At 42.4% G+C, this 21,206-nt stretch overlaps 2 protein-coding genes across 2 annotated transcripts; one reads left to right on the forward strand and one right to left on the reverse strand.

Moving 5' to 3' along the window:
* Positions 1–9: 9 nt before the first annotated feature.
* Positions 10–11,617, forward strand: LOC306946638 (granulocyte-macrophage colony-stimulating factor receptor subunit alpha-like; the record flags this gene model as incomplete). The annotated part of the gene is made up of 11 exons (XM_079535730.1): positions 10–97; positions 265–398; positions 1,542–1,662; positions 3,434–3,563; positions 3,668–3,843; positions 4,575–4,714; positions 7,746–7,784; positions 8,446–8,578; positions 9,386–9,479; positions 10,049–10,130; positions 11,549–11,617. The coding sequence occupies 11 exons, from the start codon at positions 10–12 to the stop codon at positions 11,615–11,617; spliced, it is 1,206 nt and encodes a 401-aa protein (XP_079391856.1).
* Positions 11,618–14,615: 2,998 nt separating this feature from the next.
* On the reverse strand, positions 14,616–17,691 carry SLC25A6 (solute carrier family 25 member 6; the record flags this gene model as incomplete). The annotated part of the gene is made up of 4 exons (XM_079536438.1): positions 14,616–14,837; positions 15,295–15,435; positions 16,168–16,654; positions 17,581–17,691. The coding sequence occupies 4 exons, from the start codon at positions 17,689–17,691 to the stop codon at positions 14,680–14,682; spliced, it is 897 nt and encodes a 298-aa protein (XP_079392564.1). The 3' UTR covers positions 14,616–14,679.
* Between the last annotated feature and the right edge of the window lie 3,515 nt (positions 17,692–21,206).

Here is a 21,206-nt window from a genome sequence, read left to right on the forward strand (position 1 = left end):
GAAGAAAAGATGTTTCGCGCTCTTGGACTCACATGCATGATTTGTTGGTGCATGATGCTATTTTGTCCTTTGCATGCTGACCTTCAGTGTATGGGGTGTAAGTATATTTTTATGTAGTCCGAGGAATGGTGTTTAATTCCTCATTATTAGAGTTATTTGAAATTCAGCTGGTAATAGTGAATTTAGGCCTGAAATATACTATACTCTGTATTTAACAATAGCAACACCATATTCTAATTTGAACTTATCCTGTAACCATTTCAGCAGGGACACAAGAATTGCCTATCTCAAACTTGACATTGAACCGGAGAAGAATGGAGCTGTCCTGGCAAAGCAGCAAGAACTTCTCCAGTTACAAGTGTACCATGGCTGCAAACTTCAAACTCAGAGAAATGAAGGTAAACATTCTGTTCATTGAGATAATTTACTGCACATTTTCTGTTTACCTCTTACAGATTTCATTTACCTTGAAAAAAAAATTGCATCAGTTGGCTTTAAAATCTGTGACTGTTTGCAGTCTACATCTTGATCTATGAAAAGCTATTGCTGATGCTAGGGTGTATTTGATGTGAAAGAAGCTTCCCAAAAGAAGCACAGAAGTGAGATTCAGTCACCCAAGAGAAAGGGAGGTGATAGCCTGAACTGCAGCTGTGCTGAAGCATGAATGGGAATGTAGCTGCTCTTTGTCTCAGGTGTGAGACGAAGAGAGATACCTGGAGAATTTAGAGGGATGCAGATCCTTCAGCTGAAAAGTGAATATTCCAAATGATGTAATGGATTTTCAATGTCTCAAGTTCTTCACCTATTTCTCGGTGAACAAGCCTCTAGGACACATTTTGTTATAAGCTCATGCTATCCTAACAGAAAAGTTAAGGAGATTGTTGCGGAGAGGAAGAGACAGAGAGACAGCTTATTTAGAACAGCAAAGCAGAAGCTTAATTGGAAATATGTACTACCATAATACACCATGCTGTCACTGAAGATTTTAAATTTAATGCCATAGATATCTTTCTTAACCCCATGGAGATCAGATGAAGATTTTTGTTTAACCAGGATCCTCTGATTTAATTTCATTTTGGTTCTCCTGTTGATTCAGCGTCTTCTCTTACGTCTTTGGGTTAATATTAGCCTTCCTTAATTGTCATATGATGGTGTAGAAAACTCTTTGAGTAGTTGTGCTTTCAATTACTCAGTTTCATTCTAGATCATCCTCCATTTGTAAAGAAGAGCATAAAACAGCCACAGGCATTTGAGGCATTGGAACAGGCTGCCCAGGGAGGTGGTGGAGTCACCGTCCCTGGAGGTGTTGAAGAACCGTGTGGATGTGGCACTGAGGGATGTGGTCAGTGAGCATGGTGGGGGTGGGTTGAGGTTGGGCTTGATGATGTAAGGAGTCGTTCCAAACTTGATTCTATGATTCTACATAAACACACTAAATTTTGGCCATTGGATTTATTGCTGACTGGTCCTTTCAGATCCAGCACTATCTAAAATGGCAGAGGAAAATCAGAGAAGCAAAATATGTACATGTTATTTTTTAGGTGAAGAACAAATCATGCAGGTTTGAAGTAGAAGATAGCGTGCCTCTGTACAGAGGAGCAGCCTTCACCATTACAGTACCAAAGACAAACATCTCAAAAATTTGTCCATTTTTCCCTGAAGGTAATGCTTGTGGTTTTCTCCTTTTACAATCTTTTGAAGGTAAATAATACCATAGGAAACAGTTCCTTAAACAGTAGTTAAATATTATTTTTCTATTTGAAATATTTGTCTTTTTAAGTCTGTTGAAGCCATTTGTTCTCTAACTGACCATTCTGCAGTTCTGCAATAGAGGTGTTACAAAAAATGTATCAATAACTGTATTATTCCTTTTCTTGCTAGGGCTCCAAAATGCTGTTAACTTACAGTGGTTTCAGGGTGATTCAAGTAATTGTTCTGGCAAAGACACTAGTGCTTCTGCAGCCGCATGTAGCTGGGTTATTTCAGACTTGGAAAAAATGATAAGATTAAGTAGTTCAACTTTTCTTAGGGATTCCACAAAGGAGACTTTTTCACAGTGTCCTAAAAAATACAACCAAGGGCACTGCCCTTCAAATACTCCTCCCCATCTGGACCTCAGGTCCAGGCATGCAGGTTTTCCAAGGGGACTCCCATGCTTCTCAGGTGCCTTCACCTGAGGGAAGGGAAGGGTGTAGAGGGGAGGAGAGGGGAGGAGAGGGGAGGGGAGGAGAGGGGAGGAGAGGGGAGGAGAGGAGAGGAGAGGAGAGGAGAGGAGAGGAGAGGAGAGGAGAGGAGAGGAGAGGAGAGGAGAGGAGAGGAGAGGAGAGGAGAGGAGAGGAGAGGAGAGGAGAGGAGAGGAGAGGAGAGGAGAGGAGAGGAGAGGAGAGGAGAGGAGAGGAGAGGAGAGGAGAGGAGAGGAGAGGAGAGGAGAGGAGAGGAGAGGAGAGGAGAGGAGAGGAGAGGAGAGGAGAGGAGAGGAGAGGAGAGGAGAGGAGAGGAGAGGAGAGGAGAGGAGAGGAGAGGAGAGGAGAGGAGAGGAGAGGAGATACTTTGGAAAGGACCCACAAAAATCAAATTCCACTCCCTACTACTTTACGTCTAACTCTCAGCCTCTCCTCATAGGACATGCCGTTAGCCTTCTTAGCTTTGGTGCCCTCCTCTGGGCACTTCCAAGTTTCTGAAAGTCCATGTTATGTTGTGGAGCCCAGAAATGCATGCAGAGTTTGAGATGAGGCCACACCAGTGCTAAATACAGAGGGATAATCACCTCTTTTGACCAGCTGGCCATGCTCTGTTTAATGTACCTCACAGTGCAGTTTGCCCTCTTGGCTGCCAGAGCATGCTGCTGGCTCATGCTGAGATGCTGTCACCAGAGCCCACAAGTCCCTCCCTGCTAAGCTGCCCTCCAGCCACTCCTCTCCCAGTCTGCGCCTGTGTCTGGCATTGCTCTGTATCAGATGCAGCACACAGCATTTGACTTTACTGAACTTCATGCCAGTGATGATTGGCCAACACTCCAATGTGTCTAGACCCCCCTGCGTGGCCTTTTGTCCTCCAGGAAGTCAGCAGCGCCTCGCAGTTCAGTATTGTGAGCAAATCTGCTGAGGAGACTTTCCACTCCAGCTTCCAGAACACTGATATAAAAGTTGAACAGAACTGTCCCTAGAATTGAGGGACCACTGCCAATGAATGGCTGTCAGCCAGAGATAGTCCATTCACTACAACCATTTGAACTCTGCTGTTGATCCAGTACAACTCCCAGTTTAGTATGAACTTGTTTGCCTCAGGGTTGGACAACTAGTTCAGAATGATGTCATGAGGGACAGTACCAAAAGCCTTACAGAAACCCAGAAAAGTTGTCTGCTGCCATGATTCTCCAGCATGGAGCAGTCCACACATTTTTTCCTCATAATGGACATTGCTGTGTTTGCAGGCATTAATGGGTCAGCCATTGAGAACTTCTCCTGTGTGATTTATGACATTTCCCTCATGAACTGCACTTGGCAGGCAGGCAGGAATGCTCCAGGAGATACTCAATATTTTCTCTACTGGCAGAACTCGAGGTGAGTAGGTCTTCTTGAGTTTTGGGTAGTCCGAATTCTCAACACATCACTATGCCTACATTTAACTAAAACTCCTTGTTATATATCCATTATGTTACCTATAGAGATGATGACCAGACAGAATGTGAACTTTACATTAAAGATGAAAATGACAGAAACGTGGGATGTAAATTCCAAAATGTGACAATTAAAGATAAAACTACTTATTTCCTGGTAAATGGATCCCACAAAGCCTTCCTGATCCAGTTTTATGATAATTATACAAAACTATACACAATTGGTAAGTAGGCACTTTTATTATTGCTGACCCAAAAGAAAAACAAACAAACAAACAAAGCCAGGAATTTTTCTCTGAAGGAAAAAAAAGAAAGAGAATAAAACAACTGAGTGCAGCTGTTATAGGACTCTATACAGTAGTACAAACTTGATTCCAGTTAGCTGAAAAGATAGCATTCCTGAAATTAACTAAAATGAACAAAGGCAGAGTGTCTGAAGTAACAGCTTGGGGAACAGTGTAAACAATTCCTTAGGATTGAAGAGGTGAGAAACAATTGTGAAAAATGTTCTGAGGGCAGCTTTCCTGTGGGCTTATTTCTCCAACTCAGCAATTCCACATCTCTATGAGAACCGCAAGGACATGGTGCCTTAAACCAGAGGGAGGATTCAACTGGAAAATTAAGACTGTATTAACTAAATAAGTGAGTACCCACAAGTTTAAGTTCTGATAGAGATTTCGGGCAGGATCCAGTTGCCTAAAACCTTGCCTCTATTGCCATTTGAGACACCTTCAGACATCCAGAAGTTTTGTAGATGTAAGACAGATGTTCAATAGTTGTAGCATCTTAGTCTCTAGTTTTCATACTGTGTTTTACCTACTGTATTTAGCAGATAGATAACATTCTCTTCTACCATCAGCATACAGCTGAACTAGTTGCCTCAGCTTCACGTACATTTTGCTAGGAACACGTGAGTTGTAGTTGATTATTGATCGTGAATTTCATTTCATTCCAGAAAGACTCCCTCCTCCACTGAACGTCACTGCCAACTGTACTAGCAATCCAGGAGGTTGCATAATTACATGGCAACAACCCCTTCTAAGTCATGTGGAAAACGCAGACTGTTTTGAGTATGAAATAAACATACAAACAAAGGTAAAAACAATGTACTGGCTTGCATTTGGCACCATATCTAGCTAAAGAACATGCAAATTTCTGTTCTCAGTTTATTGGCTTCTATCTGATAAGCTGTGGCATGTTCTACTGCTCCAGTCTTGCAGCCTACACTGCTTCTGACTTTTTTTCAAACTAATATATCATAGAATAAGAGAATCACAGATTCATAGAATGCTTTGGGTTGGAACGACCTCTAAAATGACGTAGTTCCAACCTCCCTTCTGTGGGCTGCTACTCACTAAATCAGGCACTGGGTGAGTGGAGGTACCAGGGATACCCACATGGTGACAGAAGGTAAGACACATTCTGGAGGGGCCATCTGAGGCCAGGCAAAATACTATGCAGCAGCTGTAAGAGGCACTAGAAGGCTAAGTGAAGGCAGCTCAGTAAAACCCTCCTTGTCTACAGCAGACCGATGATTTCCATCCATGTCCTAGATCAAGAAAGCTCATCTGACAATGAATAATGGGGAAATACTAATCTTTATAATGCATTATACACAACAGGTTTATTTTCTGAAATGAGACATTCCTTCCAATAACATTTTCCTTTTTCATAATGCCAGCTGTCCCACTGACATTACATGTAAATATTTCCTGGATACCATCTTTTCTGGAATCCTTACCGCAACCACTGCTGGTGATAGTGCTTGCTAATTTTTACACCTATGCATTTCATATTAAATATTTCAAAAGGTTAGGGTTCTTCAGTCCGCATTAATACTTTTTTTTTTCTTGTTAATTAAATTTTGATTGCATTGAATGTGTAAGTAAATATTCACAGTGATTTTGAATATGAATCACTCTGATGTCAAGGTGGGGGCTGGACTCTTCTCCCAGTTGACTAGCAATAGGACAAGAGGTCATAGCATGAAGTTGTGCCAGGGGAGGTTCAGTTTGGATATTAGGGAAAATTTCTTCTCCAAAAGAGTGGTCAGCTGCTGGAATAGGCTGTCCAGGGAGGTGGTTGTGTCACTGGAGGTGTTCAAGGAATGTTTAGATAAAAAAATCATACAATCACAGAATGGCTTTGGGTTGGAAGGGACCCCAAGGATCATCAATGTCCAACCCCCCTGCCATAGGCAAGGCCACCATCTTCCATGTCTAATACTAGACCAGGTTGCTCAGGGCTCCATCCAACCTGGTCATGAACACCTCCGTGGATAGAGCTTCCACAACCTCTCTGGGCAGCCTGTTCTAGGACCTCATCACTCTCTCTGTAAAGGACTTCCCCCTGACATCCAATCTAAGCCTTCCCTCCTTAAGCTTGAAACCATTTCCCTTTGTCCTTTCACTGTCTACCCTAGTAAAAAAAGTTGATTCCACTCCTTTATACAAGCTCCTTTTAAATACTGGAGGGCAGCAATGAGGTCTTATCATAGCCTTCTCTTCTCCAGGCTGAACAAGCCCAGATTCCTCAGCCTGTCTTCATAGGGAAGGTGCTCCAGCCCTCTGGACCCTCTCCAACAGCTCCAAATCTTTCCTGTAGTAGGAGCCCCAGACCTGGACACAGTAGTCCAGATGGGGCCTCATGAGGGCAGAATAGAGAAGGACAATCACCTCCCTGTCCCTGCTATCCACTCCTCTTCTGATGGAGCCCCAGATACCACTGGCCTCCCTAGCTGCAAGAGCACACTGCTGGCTCATGTTCAGTTTTTCATCCACCAGAACCCCCAGGTCCTTCTCTGCAGGACTACTCTCAAGTTCTTCTCCCAGTCCATGTGCATGTCTGGGATTACTCTGACCAAGTGCAAAACCTTGCACTTCGCTAAGTTGAACCTCATTAGGTTCACACAGACCCACGTTTCAAGTTTGTCGAGGTCCCTCTGAATGGTATCCCTTCCTTATAACATGTCTATCAAACCACTCAGCTTGGTTCCATTGGCAAACTTGTGGAGGGTGCACTTAAGCTCATTATTGATGTCATTGATGAAGATGTTGAAGAGCACCAGTCCCAAGACAGACCCCTGGGGGACACTACTTGTCACTGGCCTCCACCTGGACATAGTGCCATTCACCGCAACCCTCTGATTGTGACCATCCATCCTATTCCTTATCCACAAAAAAGTCTACCCCTCAAATCCGTATCTCTCCAATTTATAGATAAGTATGTGGTGTGGGACCACGTCAAAGGCCTTGCATAACTCCATGTAAATGACATTGGTCACCTTCCCTTTGTCCACCAAGGCCATCATTCCATCATAGAAGGCCACCAGATTGGGCAGGCATAGCCTTCCCTAGGTAAAGCTGTGGTGGCTGTCTTGGATCACCTGCTTATCCTTCATGTGCCTTCTATGCTGTACTAAGGAACATGGTTTAGTGGGGAAATATTGGTGGTAGATGGATGGTTGGACTGGATGATCTTGGAGGTCTTTTCCAACCTTAATATTCTATGTCCATCAAAGTTCAATTGGAAGGAAAATAAATTTGTGGTTCATATCAGTTTTGTGCTCTGTGTTACCAACCTATTGCGAAGTTATAGCCTCCAGAACTGCTTCTTTAGAGGATTTTTTTTTTCTTAGATAATTCAGATATATATCTGCTGGATGGGAGTGTGCATTGTATAGAAGCACGTACAGCTCACAGCCACTGACATCATTTATTTTTTTCCTTTCCTAAAATCACAGAATCACAGAATGGCCAGGGTTGGAAGGGACTTCAAGGATCATGAATAGCCAGCTCCTTTGCCACATGCAGAGCCACCAACCTCCCCATTTAATACTAGACCAGGCTGCCCAGAGCCCCATCCAATCTGGCCTTGAACACCTCCAGGGATGGGGCACCCACAACCTCTCTGGGCAGCCTGTTCCAGCTCTTCACCAAAATGAAACAGAGGAAGACAAAACTCTGAATAAAGTGCTATATTTTGGGATGTTACTGGGGTTGAATCTCCATCTGAATTTCACTTTGAAATTATAAGCGAAAAACAGGGAAGAATAGAGGGAGAAATATATGATTATTTGGCAAGAAAACAACAACAACAAAAAATTGAGTTTGTCTTTGCTTTGCAGTACAAGATCCCAGAAGAGAAAAAGGATCCTCCTGTAATCGTAAGTATTCTTATCTCAACAAATTTGTACTTTTGCCCTGTTTATCATGTAAACACTGTAATATAGAATATAGATGTCCCTGGAACGGTAGTTTTTTCATCAACATAAGAAATTAGGAGTATATTTTCCCATGGCAGCATCATGTATAAGCTTCAAGATATTCAAAACGAGTGAAACCCTTGCAAATGGGCAGCTCTCGGCCTTGCAAGCATCCTCAACTGCCTCCAGGCTTTGCATTAAGCACCACAAGGCCTGGCAATCCATACTTGGTGTTGGATTGTCTCAAAGGCATCAATTCCATTTGACAAGAAGAGACTCTATTTGGAGAAGTCTTTGCATGATTTGCTTCTCCAGTTTCAGCTTTCTGTCCTGTTTTATATTTTTTAGGATATATACGTGACAAAGAAAACAAGATATCCTTAACAGAATAAATTTAAGCACCAACAAATTCCAAAAAACATCTTTAAATTCCAAAACAGTCAATGGTAGGATGAACTAATGGGTACCAGGGTTTGAAATTTGGGGGAAAGATCATCTAACCCTTTACCTGCAAAGTCATAAAAATAAGTTTCATTTACAGAATCCGTATCAGGAAATTATAACTCAAATTTTATTAATAGTTGCTGATGGAGTGAAATACAGATTCTAACTCTGATTGCAGGTAACTGAAAACAAATACGAATTCAAAAGTTACAACGCAGAAAAAAAAAGCATTCTGAAAATCAGAGCACGTGGAAAAAGAAGATGTTCTGTAAACAGAAAGTGGGGGGAATGGAGTAACCCTATAGAGTTTGGTAAGACTGAAATATTCTTGTAATCTAGGATGGGTTTGGGGATTTTTTCTTTATTAATGTGTTTGCAAACTCTTCTCTCTCACACTCATGGATAAGAATAAAACCTTAATTCTCATTCAGTGACATGTAAAGAGCAGGATAGAAATGATTAATGTAGATGAAGTGCTCAAATCCTATGGCAACAGATGCTGGAAGCCCATGAGTAACTGTGCTTGTGATGGCAGCTGTGACTGAGACAGCAGGAGCACAGAAAGCAGCTGAGGTGTACCCAAACTGTTTTCCGTCAGAAGTTCTGAAAGTCCCCTTAAATCTTCAAATTCATAGAATCACAGAATGGTCTGAGTTGAAAAGAACCACAGTGATCATCCAGTTCCAACCCCCTGCTATGTGCAGGGTCGCCAACCAGCAGACCAGGCTGCCCAGAGCCACATCCAGCCTGGCCTTGAATGCCTCCAGGGATGGGGCATCCACAGCCTCTTCGGGCAACCTGTTCCAGTGCTTCAGTGCACGCTCAAATTCCTCTTCTTCCTTCTGAATCTTCCTACTCCCTGCTTCTTTGACGTTCCTTTAACAGTCCCACCTCTATCCCAACTTTTCATTCTGGTTCTCCTCACAGTCGGGATTTTTTATTTTTCTCTGCACTTTAAACATTCAGAATGTTCCAAGGTACATTTAATGCACCTGAACTTTTGAACAAAGATCTGTAAGATACCAAATGGAAATCCTTTGGATGACTAAGAAGTTCAGGTGCAATCGGAGCTAACACTTTCTGGCAGACCACTGACATTTCTCTCTGATATGTTTCAGGTGAAGAGAAAGATTACTTTATTTATGTGATTTTAGTTCTGATAGCACTCGGAACAACCCTAGTGACGCTGCTCCATTACTGCCTTTGCAAGAGGTAAACCAACCTTCTTAACATAGGAATTCTGATGAAACATCCCTCCTACCTGCGCAACCTTGAAGAATCTCATCAATCTATCTGATCAATGTAATTCAGGATTACCAGCAGTATGGTTTTGGATGGCAGTATGGCACACTATGGGGGGACAAATTGTTAGACTTAGTGAATCGTTCCATCAGATCCTACAGAAAAACATTTTTCGTCTTTATTTCAAAGCATTTCACATTATTTTAAAATCACTGACTTCACACAGCACCAGACAACAGGGAATTGAGACAGATGAATGCGTCCTTACTTTGATCAAACTTCTTTAGTGGTAGAGGATATTTGTGTCAAGTGGGTTAAGTCTTGTTTAATAAATCATTTACTGTAACTTCAGTCACAGAGTAAGCTGAGTTACCCAATGGAGCAGTGTAAAAACAGTTAATCCTCAGTCAACATTCAAAGCCTTTTCCTTCTTCTCACTTAGCAATCTATTAGGCAATAAATCGCACTCTTAAGGTTCAACACAAAATTTACTGTTGTGCCACTAGCATTTTATTTACCATCCCATTTTCTATCCAAAGGTATTGCAGTTCAAAAAGAATATTTCCTCCTATCCCACAACCAAGAGGCAAATTTGATATACCAGCTGAGGAAGATATCCAGGTATGTACATCTGTTCAATCATATCGGCTAACTGTAACCTACCATAAGCTGCAGGCATGAAGAAATACTGTGTAAATATGAGACCCATATCAGGTCCATTAAAAACTGATTTGGCCCTTTGCAAAGTTTGTGTCCTACGTGACTGCTGAGTATAGCAGTTATCTTCTGTGTATTCACAACCATATTTTACAGTTAAAAATGATTGAGACTGGTAATTTTTGGAGAAGAGAATGCTCTGGGGAGACCTCATTGTGGCTTTCCAATACTTGAAAGGAGACAATGAACAGGAGGGGGAATGACTGCCTACTTGAGTGGATAGTGATAGGACAAGGGGAAATGCCTTTAAACTGAGACAGGGGAGGTTTAGGTTAGGCATTAGGAGGAAGTTTTTCACAGAGATTAATGACACACTGGAACAGGTTGCTCAAGGAGGCTGTGGATGCCCCATCTCTGGAGGCATTCAAGGCCAGGCTGGATGTGGCTCTGGGCAGCCTGGTCTGGTGGTTGGTGACCCTGCACATAGCAGGGGGTTGGAACTGGATGATCATTGTGGTCCTTTTCAACCCAGACCATTCTGTGATTCTATGATGCACAAAGCAGGTGGATGTGGTTCTTGAACTGTTGCATGGGCACAGTTGCAGGCAGCAGCTGACCAGCAATAACTGCCAGAGTTCAAGAGAAGTTCAATTTCACAAACACCAAGGCTGTGAAGATCATTTTCAGGTCTCTTACCTGTCTGACTCTCCTTTGTCTAATTTAGTCTTAAAAATGAATTTTACCTCCTTTCTCAGACACAATTTATACTTGACTACTGTAATTCTTCAAAATGGATCAAGTTCAAATGCGTTATCCAAGGAGTTTCTTCACTGAATAACAGGGCTATCTCTTCCTACTACTTAAATCCAGCACATTGATGAACTATTTTGAACTATACACATCCCTTTGCTGATTCTGCTTTCTGAAGCTTACATTTCATCATCTTGTCCCCACTTGCTCTCACGACCTTTCACATTTACTGTTTGTCCCGTTTCTCAAGAACTTATTCCTGATCGCTGAAAGATCTCATGATTTATAACCCTAAATGCACTGTACTGAGTTCACAGTTGCTTCTTTAAAGCTTATGTTAAAAGTACCACCTGCTTTCCTTTTCAGATTTGGGTCAGATCCTACCAACCAACTCAGTTCATTAGAGAATTTGTATTCCTACAATCATCCCACTTTATTTCAGTGTTCTTCCTTTAATTTTTGGTCATCTTGCCCATCCTTTTCTTTGCAAACATTTCTTACGTATCAAAATAGCAAGACCAGGGTGCCTTTGGAACTGTGTATGTAATATTTTTTAATGCTTTCTGTGAACACCAACAATTAACCTGTAGTTTATCGTATGTTAAAGGCTATTCTTTCTCCCCTCTTCTCAGACAGAGAATGCGCTTCTATCTCAAATAAGTTGTACTGAGGAAATAACTGTGATTGAGGAGATGACCTAATCTTCCAGAAAGAAAACAGATTTGGATGCAACACAAAAATCACACAACCTCCTAATAATTTCCAATTATTTACGGTGTTCTTCACAGCATGGACTAGAAATGAGTATCACCTATGAAACCATTTCACCACATTAAAAAAAAAAAAAAAAAAAAAAAGCCAAACACAAAAACATTTCTTTTCCCTTTGTTCAGAAGCAATGCCTGGCAACCAAGCTCCTCCAAAAACATGTGCTATGATTTGCTTAAAGGTTGCTGAGGTTCTCTTCACCATCTAAGACAAAGCCTTTCATCAACAACATAGCAGAAATGTGGTATAATTTTTGCCATTCATTGTTGGAGCAATTATTTCCTGAATTAAGAGTAGTGCTACAGGAAATCAAAATGCTATTTCCCCAACTTAACATTTTATATATATACTCCCAAGAATTTTCTGGAGCAGAAAGTAGCTAAAAGTTGCCCTTCTACCTTGTAACCCTGATACCAAACTCTTAAAACATTCAGTGAACCTTATGGCAAAATAAAATAAAATAAATAAAATAAAATAAAATAAAATCTTGCTAAAAATAACTAAGATGGGCTGCCAGTCAGTCATGTAATGAGCTCAGCATCTCCAACAGCAATGTGAATCTCTGCAATACCAATAAGAACTTCAGTGGCACAGCTACAGACTTCAATACATCAGCGTAACAATCACAAGATTTGGAATCAAATCTGTAAAACTAGGTTTTAAGTAGTTCATCACACCAGTCTACGTCCTTCCAAGTGTGCAGATCTTGTTTCCAGATCTATTGAAAATACAATATTTTCTGTTAAACAAATTCAAAATCTTTTCCTGCTTAAAGTATTTTCCAAAAGATCCACATTTCCCCAACTAAGTGCTTCAATAAGGCAGAAAACAAATGCTTTTTTTAAAAGTCTCATTTATTGTTTGCCTCTTATGTTCCCACACTGCATAATCACATTGCAAAATGCTGCTGGATGACTAAGGGAAGCAACATACTAGAAAAATAAACACCAAGCAGTACATGCTGTAACACACAGCAGAGGTAAGTTGCATTTCCACTTAAATAACAACCCACGCTTGCATTGATTTATTTGCTTGCTTCTCCTGATTAACACCTAATTTTGTTGGAGGAGGGGCGGTGGACAAAAAAAGAAATCTGCCCTTTCAAAGGGCTGCTAGTTAATTGTCATGCTTGCTTCTTCCTCACAAAGTTCGGCCAGCATGCACTCACAGTAAGGTTATGTGAGGGACTCTATCATTATATACCTACCTTTTAAGCCACTGATGTAGAAAATAAACCTATGAAATATATCTATATAGGCAGATTCTTCCTCTGTCCCTTCAGATGAATAGAATTACAACTGAAACAGCAGCTTAATTGGAAAGTTCAGCATCAAGTGACCTGTCCACACCATGAGAGAGCTACCATTACCAAACAAGGTTAAAAACAAACAAACAAAAAAAACCACTTGCAGTAGGTACATAAAATTTGCCATTAGCCTGTGTACAAAGTAGCTGTGTAATGTACTTACATTCATAGGAAGATGCTAAAAGCAGTGCTTGTGCCATGGAACATCACATTGGTACAAATTACCAGCCAAAGCCATGTTGCAAATTTAAATATCTCATCTTGAATAGCAACCTCAGAAGGCACACAAAAAAACCTGATAGCTCAGTCAGCCTTCAGTGACTCATTACAATGACATTTTCACAAATACAGGGCGAGTTGTAAGAATGTGCTGAAAGATGAACACCTTGTTCTCATTTACTGGTCCCCCATCACATCTTTGCAGATTACAAAGTACAAAAGATTATGTACATATAAAGAGCACAGATTTAGTTTCTCGTTTCTGCTTTTTGAGATGTTTTTAGTCTTCAAGCGACCCTTAAAATTAGACATTCAGTCAATATTGAAGGCTGACTTACTTTTACCTTTATTTTACAGCCACACAGAACCACACATATTCCGTTACATACCCATATCGACTTCACCTTTCAGAATGAATTTCAGATTAAATTCTTTTTTTCAAAGCTACTTCTAGCCACTTCTAGAGATAAAAGCTTAAGTGGCATAATCAACACTTCCAAATAGCAGCAACAATACTCATTCAAAGGTTAAAAGCATTTAACCAGGTTCCTGCTTTTTTGCATGAACATCATGTGTTGCTTCCTATATTGATTTAAAAAAATAGATTCCATTTTAAGACTTTTGCCAGGAGCAAAAAGCATTCATTACTTTTTGATTGCGCTTGGAACTTTGGGTAATTGAAGTACTACAACAGAAAAACCCTCATTTTACATCATATGCAAAGCTGCAAATCAATTTCTAACAATCATGCTGAAAGCCACTTGCAGCAGCCCATCATACACTATTAGGCACAAAGAAGGGGAGTGGTTTCTATGAGTACAACCCATGCTTTTTTCCTTCAAAGTTCTCACACTCAGGTTTCCCTAAAACAAAAATCAAACATCCTGTTACAGTGCAGCGTAAGTGTATCAGAGGAACCATTATCTGAAACAAGTTTTCAAAGAAACGACGCTTTCCCAAAGCTTTGATGTAATAATTTCAACACAGACAGAATAAGTACGTTTATTGTTTTACAGCAGAATGCCCCAATTTAAGAACATAATTGCTAGATGTTCAGCTGTGCAAAATGGTACATAGTGCTTCAGTACAAGTGGAAAAGAACATGATTTGTTAGCAAGTATTTTCAAATACAATTTTATGGTCCTAAAAGATAGGACTTGAAACTGAGGACTGATCCACAGGCATACTTTTCTTTCTGCCTAAATTGGACCCAGCCACTTTGGACCCAGAACCACTGTCACTGATTTTTCATCACTGAAAAAATCATCACACTGAACTGCCAGATTCAGTGTCTTCATGCAGGTTACCGTGAAATGGATCAGTCCTCTATGTCAGTTTCCAGCCCTATCTACAAGTATCAGCTGGCTCCGATAAATAAAACTCACAGGAATTTCTTGAAGGTCAATGGTCCATAATGGTAGTTATTCTACATGATCTGCTCAACTTGATTTCCAATTTTAGTTAGGCTGTTTAAATGACTTTCTTGAATTCATCGTACAGCACGAGCACGAAAGCACCCCCCATGCCTCTGAGAACATTAGACCATGCACCCTTGAAGAACGCCTTTCCTCCCTCATCCCTTGCAATCTTCCGCCAGCAGTCAATCGTTCCAGAGTACATGATATCAGCTGTAGAGAAAGAGCAAAGAGGGGTTTTTTAACTTCTGTATTTCAGGTGACTCTAAAAATAGCTGTTCTGCTTCCCCCAGTATGCCCCATATCTCACTTTAGCGCGCTACCAGTTCAGGCAACAGAAAAAAAAATCTTCCTGTTTGCTTACCTACTTATTAAAAGTTATGCCGTAAAATAAGAGTGTTAATTGCTCTTATGACAATTACACTGTCAACTACTTGCTTACACTTACTTTGTCAACACAAACAACCAATCCATTTACCCAATTTATTAAAACAAACAAACAACCTCATCATAATTCTTCACAAACACAAGTCAGAAGCCTTATACTACTTGAATTGCCTCCTACTACTAGAACATACGAACAGTTGAATCAGATTTACATGGTAAGAAATCATAAGCACTAAGGGATCACCATTAGCAGCACTTAAATATTGATATGGTAACAGCCTACCTCCTTTGCGTCCTGACTGCATCATCATCCTACGCCGCACTGTGTCAAAAGGATAGGAAACCACACCAGCCACAGCAGTCACTGTCTGTGCAATCATCCAGCTGATAACAATGTGAGTATTTCTGGGATCTGGCAGCATGCCTGCAAAAAAGAAGCTCATTAGCTTTTTAGCTTGCAAAAGCTCCTTCAGTTTACAGCACAACAGCTACTTCACCGCAAAAAACTACCATGAAGCACTGTAAAGCAATGCTTTAAGCTGCAACAAGACACTTAAAACACATTAAGCATACTGAAGCAACAGAGAAATAAATAAGGAAACACACAGCATTTCCTTGTCAGTAATCAAAATGCATAACATTTAGGTACCAAGATCCTTTCAGACAGGCATGGAAAGTGTTCTAATTATTCTCTACTTATTTATATAAGTAAACATCATCAAATAAATCAGTACCTATAGTTCAGAGATCAATTAACTCTACATCCAGAAGCCAAGCTTAACAAACAAATGCTCTACAGAAGAACAGCTCAAATTCTGCTAATACATTTGAATTGTTCTAACAGAACTACAAATACTCAGCAAGAAATCACAAACTTTGAGTACTTGCATACTGTTACCAAAACACATTACTTCCATTAGGAAAAAGTGCTGTGTTCTAAAGGCAAGCGTAACAGGAAAATTCTAAAGCAGACTGATCCATCAATGCATGCTGAAGCTTTGCCTTTGAAGTGTTGCTCTCCGTGCAATGTCACCCCTCTTCCATCACACTTACGTTAAGTATATAAGTCAAAAACAGAAAACAACGCAGAAAAACCAGCAGAAGCAGGCAACACAGTTCTACAAACAAGTTTATCAATACCCTCCTGAAACTTTACCTTTTGCTGTATCATAGATTCCAAAGTAGGCAGCTCTATAGATGATGATGCCCTGGACAGAGACATTGAACCCTTGATACAAGCCACGCAGACCATCAGACTTGGTAATTTTGACTAAACAGTCCCCGAGACCAGAGAATTCTCTGTCTGCACCAGCTTTGCCGACATCAGCTGCCAAACGGGTTCTTGCAAAATCCAAGGGGTAGACAAAGCAGAGGGAAGTGGCTCCAGCTGCACCACCAGAAGCCAGGTTGCCAGCAAAATATCTCCAGAACTGAGTGTGCTTGTCTACTCCTCCTAGGAACACCTGCTTATACTTATCCTTGAAGGCAAAGTTGAGAGCTTGGGTCGGGAAGTATCTGATGACATTTGCCAAATTTCCTCGCCAGAAGGACAGCACTCCTTGTTCCTTTGGGATGCGCACCACACAATCGATGATACCCTTGTACTGCTTATCAGCAGCAATTTGCTTACTTGCATGTTGCACCTGTGAATAAAAACATGCATTTCATAGAATCACAGAATGGCTCATGTTGGAAATGATCCTAAAGACCCTCTGGCTCCAACCCCTCAGCAATGGGCAGCACTGCTCTCCAATATGCTTTTGGCTCTATGCCTCAGCCAGCCCTCACTGCAACTGGGCCTGAGTCTGCTCTCAGGATTACGCAGAGAGCTGGTGGCCTGACGGCCTACAGAGATAAGGCCATCACAGCAGTAAGCCTACTGTAATAGAAAAAACTCAATGCTCTGGATCACTCTGAGCCTTAAGACTACGACTTGTTGTTTGTTTGTAACTTGGTATAGACAAAACGCTGCACAAACTCAGAAATTAAAACCTTATCTTACACACAGACAAAAGGGGTTGCATACAGAGCCTCCAGATAAGACTGAACTGCACAAAGAAAATTATCTAGCCCGAAACAACCCTAAGAACTAGCGAAGCTCTGCACAACCCTAAGAACCAGCGAAAAGTCCAAAACGCCTCTCCAGCTCTCCCGGAGCTCAGGACCAGGCCCGTTACGAAGGTCACCTTGGGGCGCGGGGTCAGCCCGGGCCGCTCTCGCAGGCCCCGCCCTGCCGCCGGCTCCACGTGAAGGTCACCAAGATGGCGGCGCGCATGCGCGCTCCCGTCCCGCGCGAGGAAGTGACACCGAGAACCGCCCCCCCGGCCGCGCCCCGCCCCCGCCGCGCCCCGCATAGCGGAACCGGCTTCCCCGCCGCGCCGCGCGCCCCCCGCCCACGTGACCTCACCAACCGCCCCCTCGCGCGCGCGGCCTTTGTTCCGCGCGCGCGGCTGCCGCCCGCTGTCCCCCCAACTCGTACCCTCCGCTTCTCCTCAGGCCCTCAGGGCGGCCGCCGCCGGAGAAGGTCACGGCCGCCCTCGCTCCTCCTGGGCCCGGCCGCGCCGCTCACCTGTAGCAGGAGCTTAACCCGCTCGATGGGCGCTACCGCCGTCTTGCTGATGGCGGCGGCGACGCCGCCGGCCAGGAAGTCCTTGAGGAAGGAGATGGCCTGGTCCGCCATGTTCACTCCGCAACCGCCGGGGAAGAGACGCCGCCACTGCTCGGGCAGAAAGGGCGGGCCCACTGCCGCGCAACAGCTAAATGCCGGGCCCCGCCGGCCCCACCCTCCAGTTCCTGATTGGTCGCGCCGCCTCGGGGGCGGGGCCTCGGCGCCGGGTGGGCGGGGCCGAGTTGCGTCGGGGCGGTGGTTGCGATCGTTGCCGTGCCCCTCCGGCGCCAGTGTTACGGCGCCGCGTCGCAGTGCCCGTGTCGCGCGGCAGCCTCGGCCGGAAGGCGCCGTCGGAGCCTTTGTGAAGGGCGAGAGGCCGCGCCTCTTCCCGGCCCGGGGAGCGGCACGGTGCCGTACCCGGGAGGGGTGCTGCGGGACGCCATCGGCGTCAAAGAGCTTAAGCCTTGGCTTCTGGCAGGGAGAATTGGAACGTGCAGTCCTCCGCTCAGTGCTCGACCTCCGGTGATGTGCGAAGCCCTTCCGCAGGCTGACAGCTGTCAGCGCGGCTTCGGCCCTACGGACGCACCGTCCGTCGGCAATTTCTGGCAGTGTTACGTGTGCTGAAAGCGAAATTATACATCTCATAGCCGAAGTGGTGTCTGAAATTGTGCTAGCTGCCGGGCACGAGTTCCCTTGCGTCTTGTAATTGCTTTCACTTTTAATGGATGCTTCCTGCAAACGTAAATAAAGCCAGGTTTTCTTCTAAACAGATGACTACTCAATTACTAAACCAGAGAGAGCAGCAATGCATGTGTCCAAAACAAGCTCACACGCACATATTGTGCAGGAGGTCAAAAAGAGCAACTCAGGCCAGGTGTTGTGAGAACAGAACGTGCCTGGCGTACTTCCACTTCATGGACTGTCACGTGTCATTGCACATTTTATTGCATGTAGAAAGATGAAATAATTGTACGCTGCTTTATATTCTGATCCAGGATAGGGAGGTAGTGAAAAGACTCCCCTGCTGACTGACAGAAGGTCACACACAAGCTGTGTGACAGGACTGCAGTCTGGATATGCGTAATGAAAGGCCATGGTGCGTGTTCTCAGGCACACGTGGCTTAAAAAGCTGTTCTTCTTTGAGGGAAAAAAAGCCTCATAAGTAAATATTAATTCTCTCATAGCGCAATACCTTGTAATTCTCTAGGCTGGCACTTTTTATGAAGTTTCCTATTGATTAATAGAGAACTTTGTGCTTTAGGTGGTGTTGGTTTGCAAAATGAAAGTAAAATGCATCTGATACGTAACCATTCAGTCAGTAGTTGTCCTATGCTGTCCTGTTCACCTTGGGACCTCAGATGCATCTGACTGGGGCAGATCTCATTTTTTCTTTAGCACCATTCATTTCCCGCTGCCTCTGTACTGCTTTGTTGTTGTTGTTTTTTCTGTTCTTTATCTAATGTCATATTCTATCCACTTTTTTTAAGAGCTCACAAATTAAGTAGGGCTAAAATGAAGGAGGATGTTCTTAAACTAAACAAAGCACCCCCATACCTCACCTCCAACCTCCAATTACAGATTAGATGAACCCCCCCCCAAAAAAAAAAACAAACAAACAAACAAAAAAAAAAGGTGAAACTTCTATGTAAACACCTTTCCCAGAAACCCCACAGAATGCTGAGGAGTCTTTTCTAATGTTCCTGAGAAGCTTCTGCTTTAGTTCTTCCAAGCTTGACTTCACCATCACGATAGTGCTGTTTCCTGACTTTGTTACATAGTTAATGCTTACCTGCTAACAAGGTGCATGCCTAATGAGTTCTATAAAATAGCAGTGAGATAAGCAGCAGTCACATGCATCCCAGGTAACGTCAAACACCTTTACTTATCTGTGACTTACAGCACTGCACGAATCATCTGGTGCAGAAGCTTCTGATTGTTTGGTTATGTAGCAACTGACAAGACTAGAGCAAGATCCCATCTCCTAGCACAAATGTTTTGAGTGAATTCCAAATATCCTTGTCCATTATGCCTACAAATTATCAGTACATAATCCATAGTCCCCAAAAGCAAAAAGCCAAGGGAAGTCACTGAAAGCAAGAGGGCTTCTTTGTCCCCTTTAGCGGAGATACCTAAGCAAGTGAAAACGGAGGAAGACTGGTTTCTGCTTTAGTGCAGCATTCTTCTGGTCATTCTGAATACTCCTCAGCACAATTAGATATGATGTATTCTTGCAGAGGTTTTTTTTTTTTTTTTTTTCCACTCAGGTTTTGGAATTGTCTGTTATCTCATTGATTGAAAATGTTTTTTAATTAGAAAGTAGTTCTCCTTGATCTTTTGTTAATGGCAAGCTTTACTGATTTGCTCTCACAGGTAGAAGACTGTGCCACAACAGGCAAGTTTAGGAGTGGGAAGAGAGGGTGACCCACCAGTGAGAAATTCAGTTTCACCAAGGCAATTCTAAGTTTTATCACAGATTTCCACATACAATGAATGATGAAGCATTTGTATATTAATGAACACTTGGTATCATGTCTCTTCCAACACATCTTTGTAAATGAATGTAGCCAGAAGAACTGTGTGTTTCTTTCCTTAGGCAAATTATTTCCATAGCCCCCAACATGATGCAAGTAGCTCAGTGGAGAAAACATGAGCCTGTAGCTAACAACTACAGCAATGTGACCATTCTGACTGAGTTACTAAGAAGACAGGCCTTACAGTCAAGGAGCACTGTAATCAAGGAGAAAGGACAAGAGAAGGCAGTCTGGGAAATAGTTCTGGATGTGTAAAAGGGCAGAAGAGTTATGGTAGGGACAGGTAGCAGCTCTAGCATCTCAAGCTAAACTTTGTCTCTATATATGCAATAAGCCCAGCTGTTTGAAATCCTGCTGTGCCCTGATAGTTTCTAACTGTATAAATAGCAGAGACAGCTGTGGAACAACGAGGAAAAGAGGTGAGCAAAAAGGGAGAAACTACTCCAGACTGTATTTGGAACATTTCCTTTTAGTCAAACAGTAGGCTGTGAAATAGCAGACAGTGAATAGCAGAAGATATATACTGGAAAAAAAAAAAAAAAAAAAATGCAAAGTATATGAAGAATATAAAAGAAGGGAAGCAAAATGCAAAGCTATAGGCAGGGTAGAAAAAGGCAATGGCTTTTTTTTTTTTTTTTTTTTTTTTTTTATACAGTAGAAATTGTAAAATAAAGATAGTATTAAAAAGGCTGTGATTGGAGTATTGAAACTGTACCTACACCTGCATTAACCTTATGAAACAGGGACGAAGTGATGAGTGTTCATCTAGAAGTTGGACTCAATTTGCATCCACTACGGAAAAACTGATTTCTCAGCAATGTCAATGTGTGGAGCTGCTAACAGCACATTTCTGATTTGTATTGTGTTGTGTGACTACAATTTCAGTGCCATCAAATCATGCCAGAACTGTTATTTTTGAACACTGAAAGCTTCTCAAGTTCAAAATAAATGCAATCAATTGCTTCCCCTTTTTAAATGCAACTTCAAAAAACAAAGCATTTATTGTTTACATTATTGGGAAACAGAATATATTTGTATGATTACAAAACATCAAAT

This window comes from Tetrao urogallus (assembly GCF_951394365.1).
Source record: "Tetrao urogallus genome assembly, chromosome: 1".
Lineage (NCBI taxonomy): Eukaryota > Metazoa > Chordata > Aves > Galliformes > Phasianidae > Tetrao > Tetrao urogallus.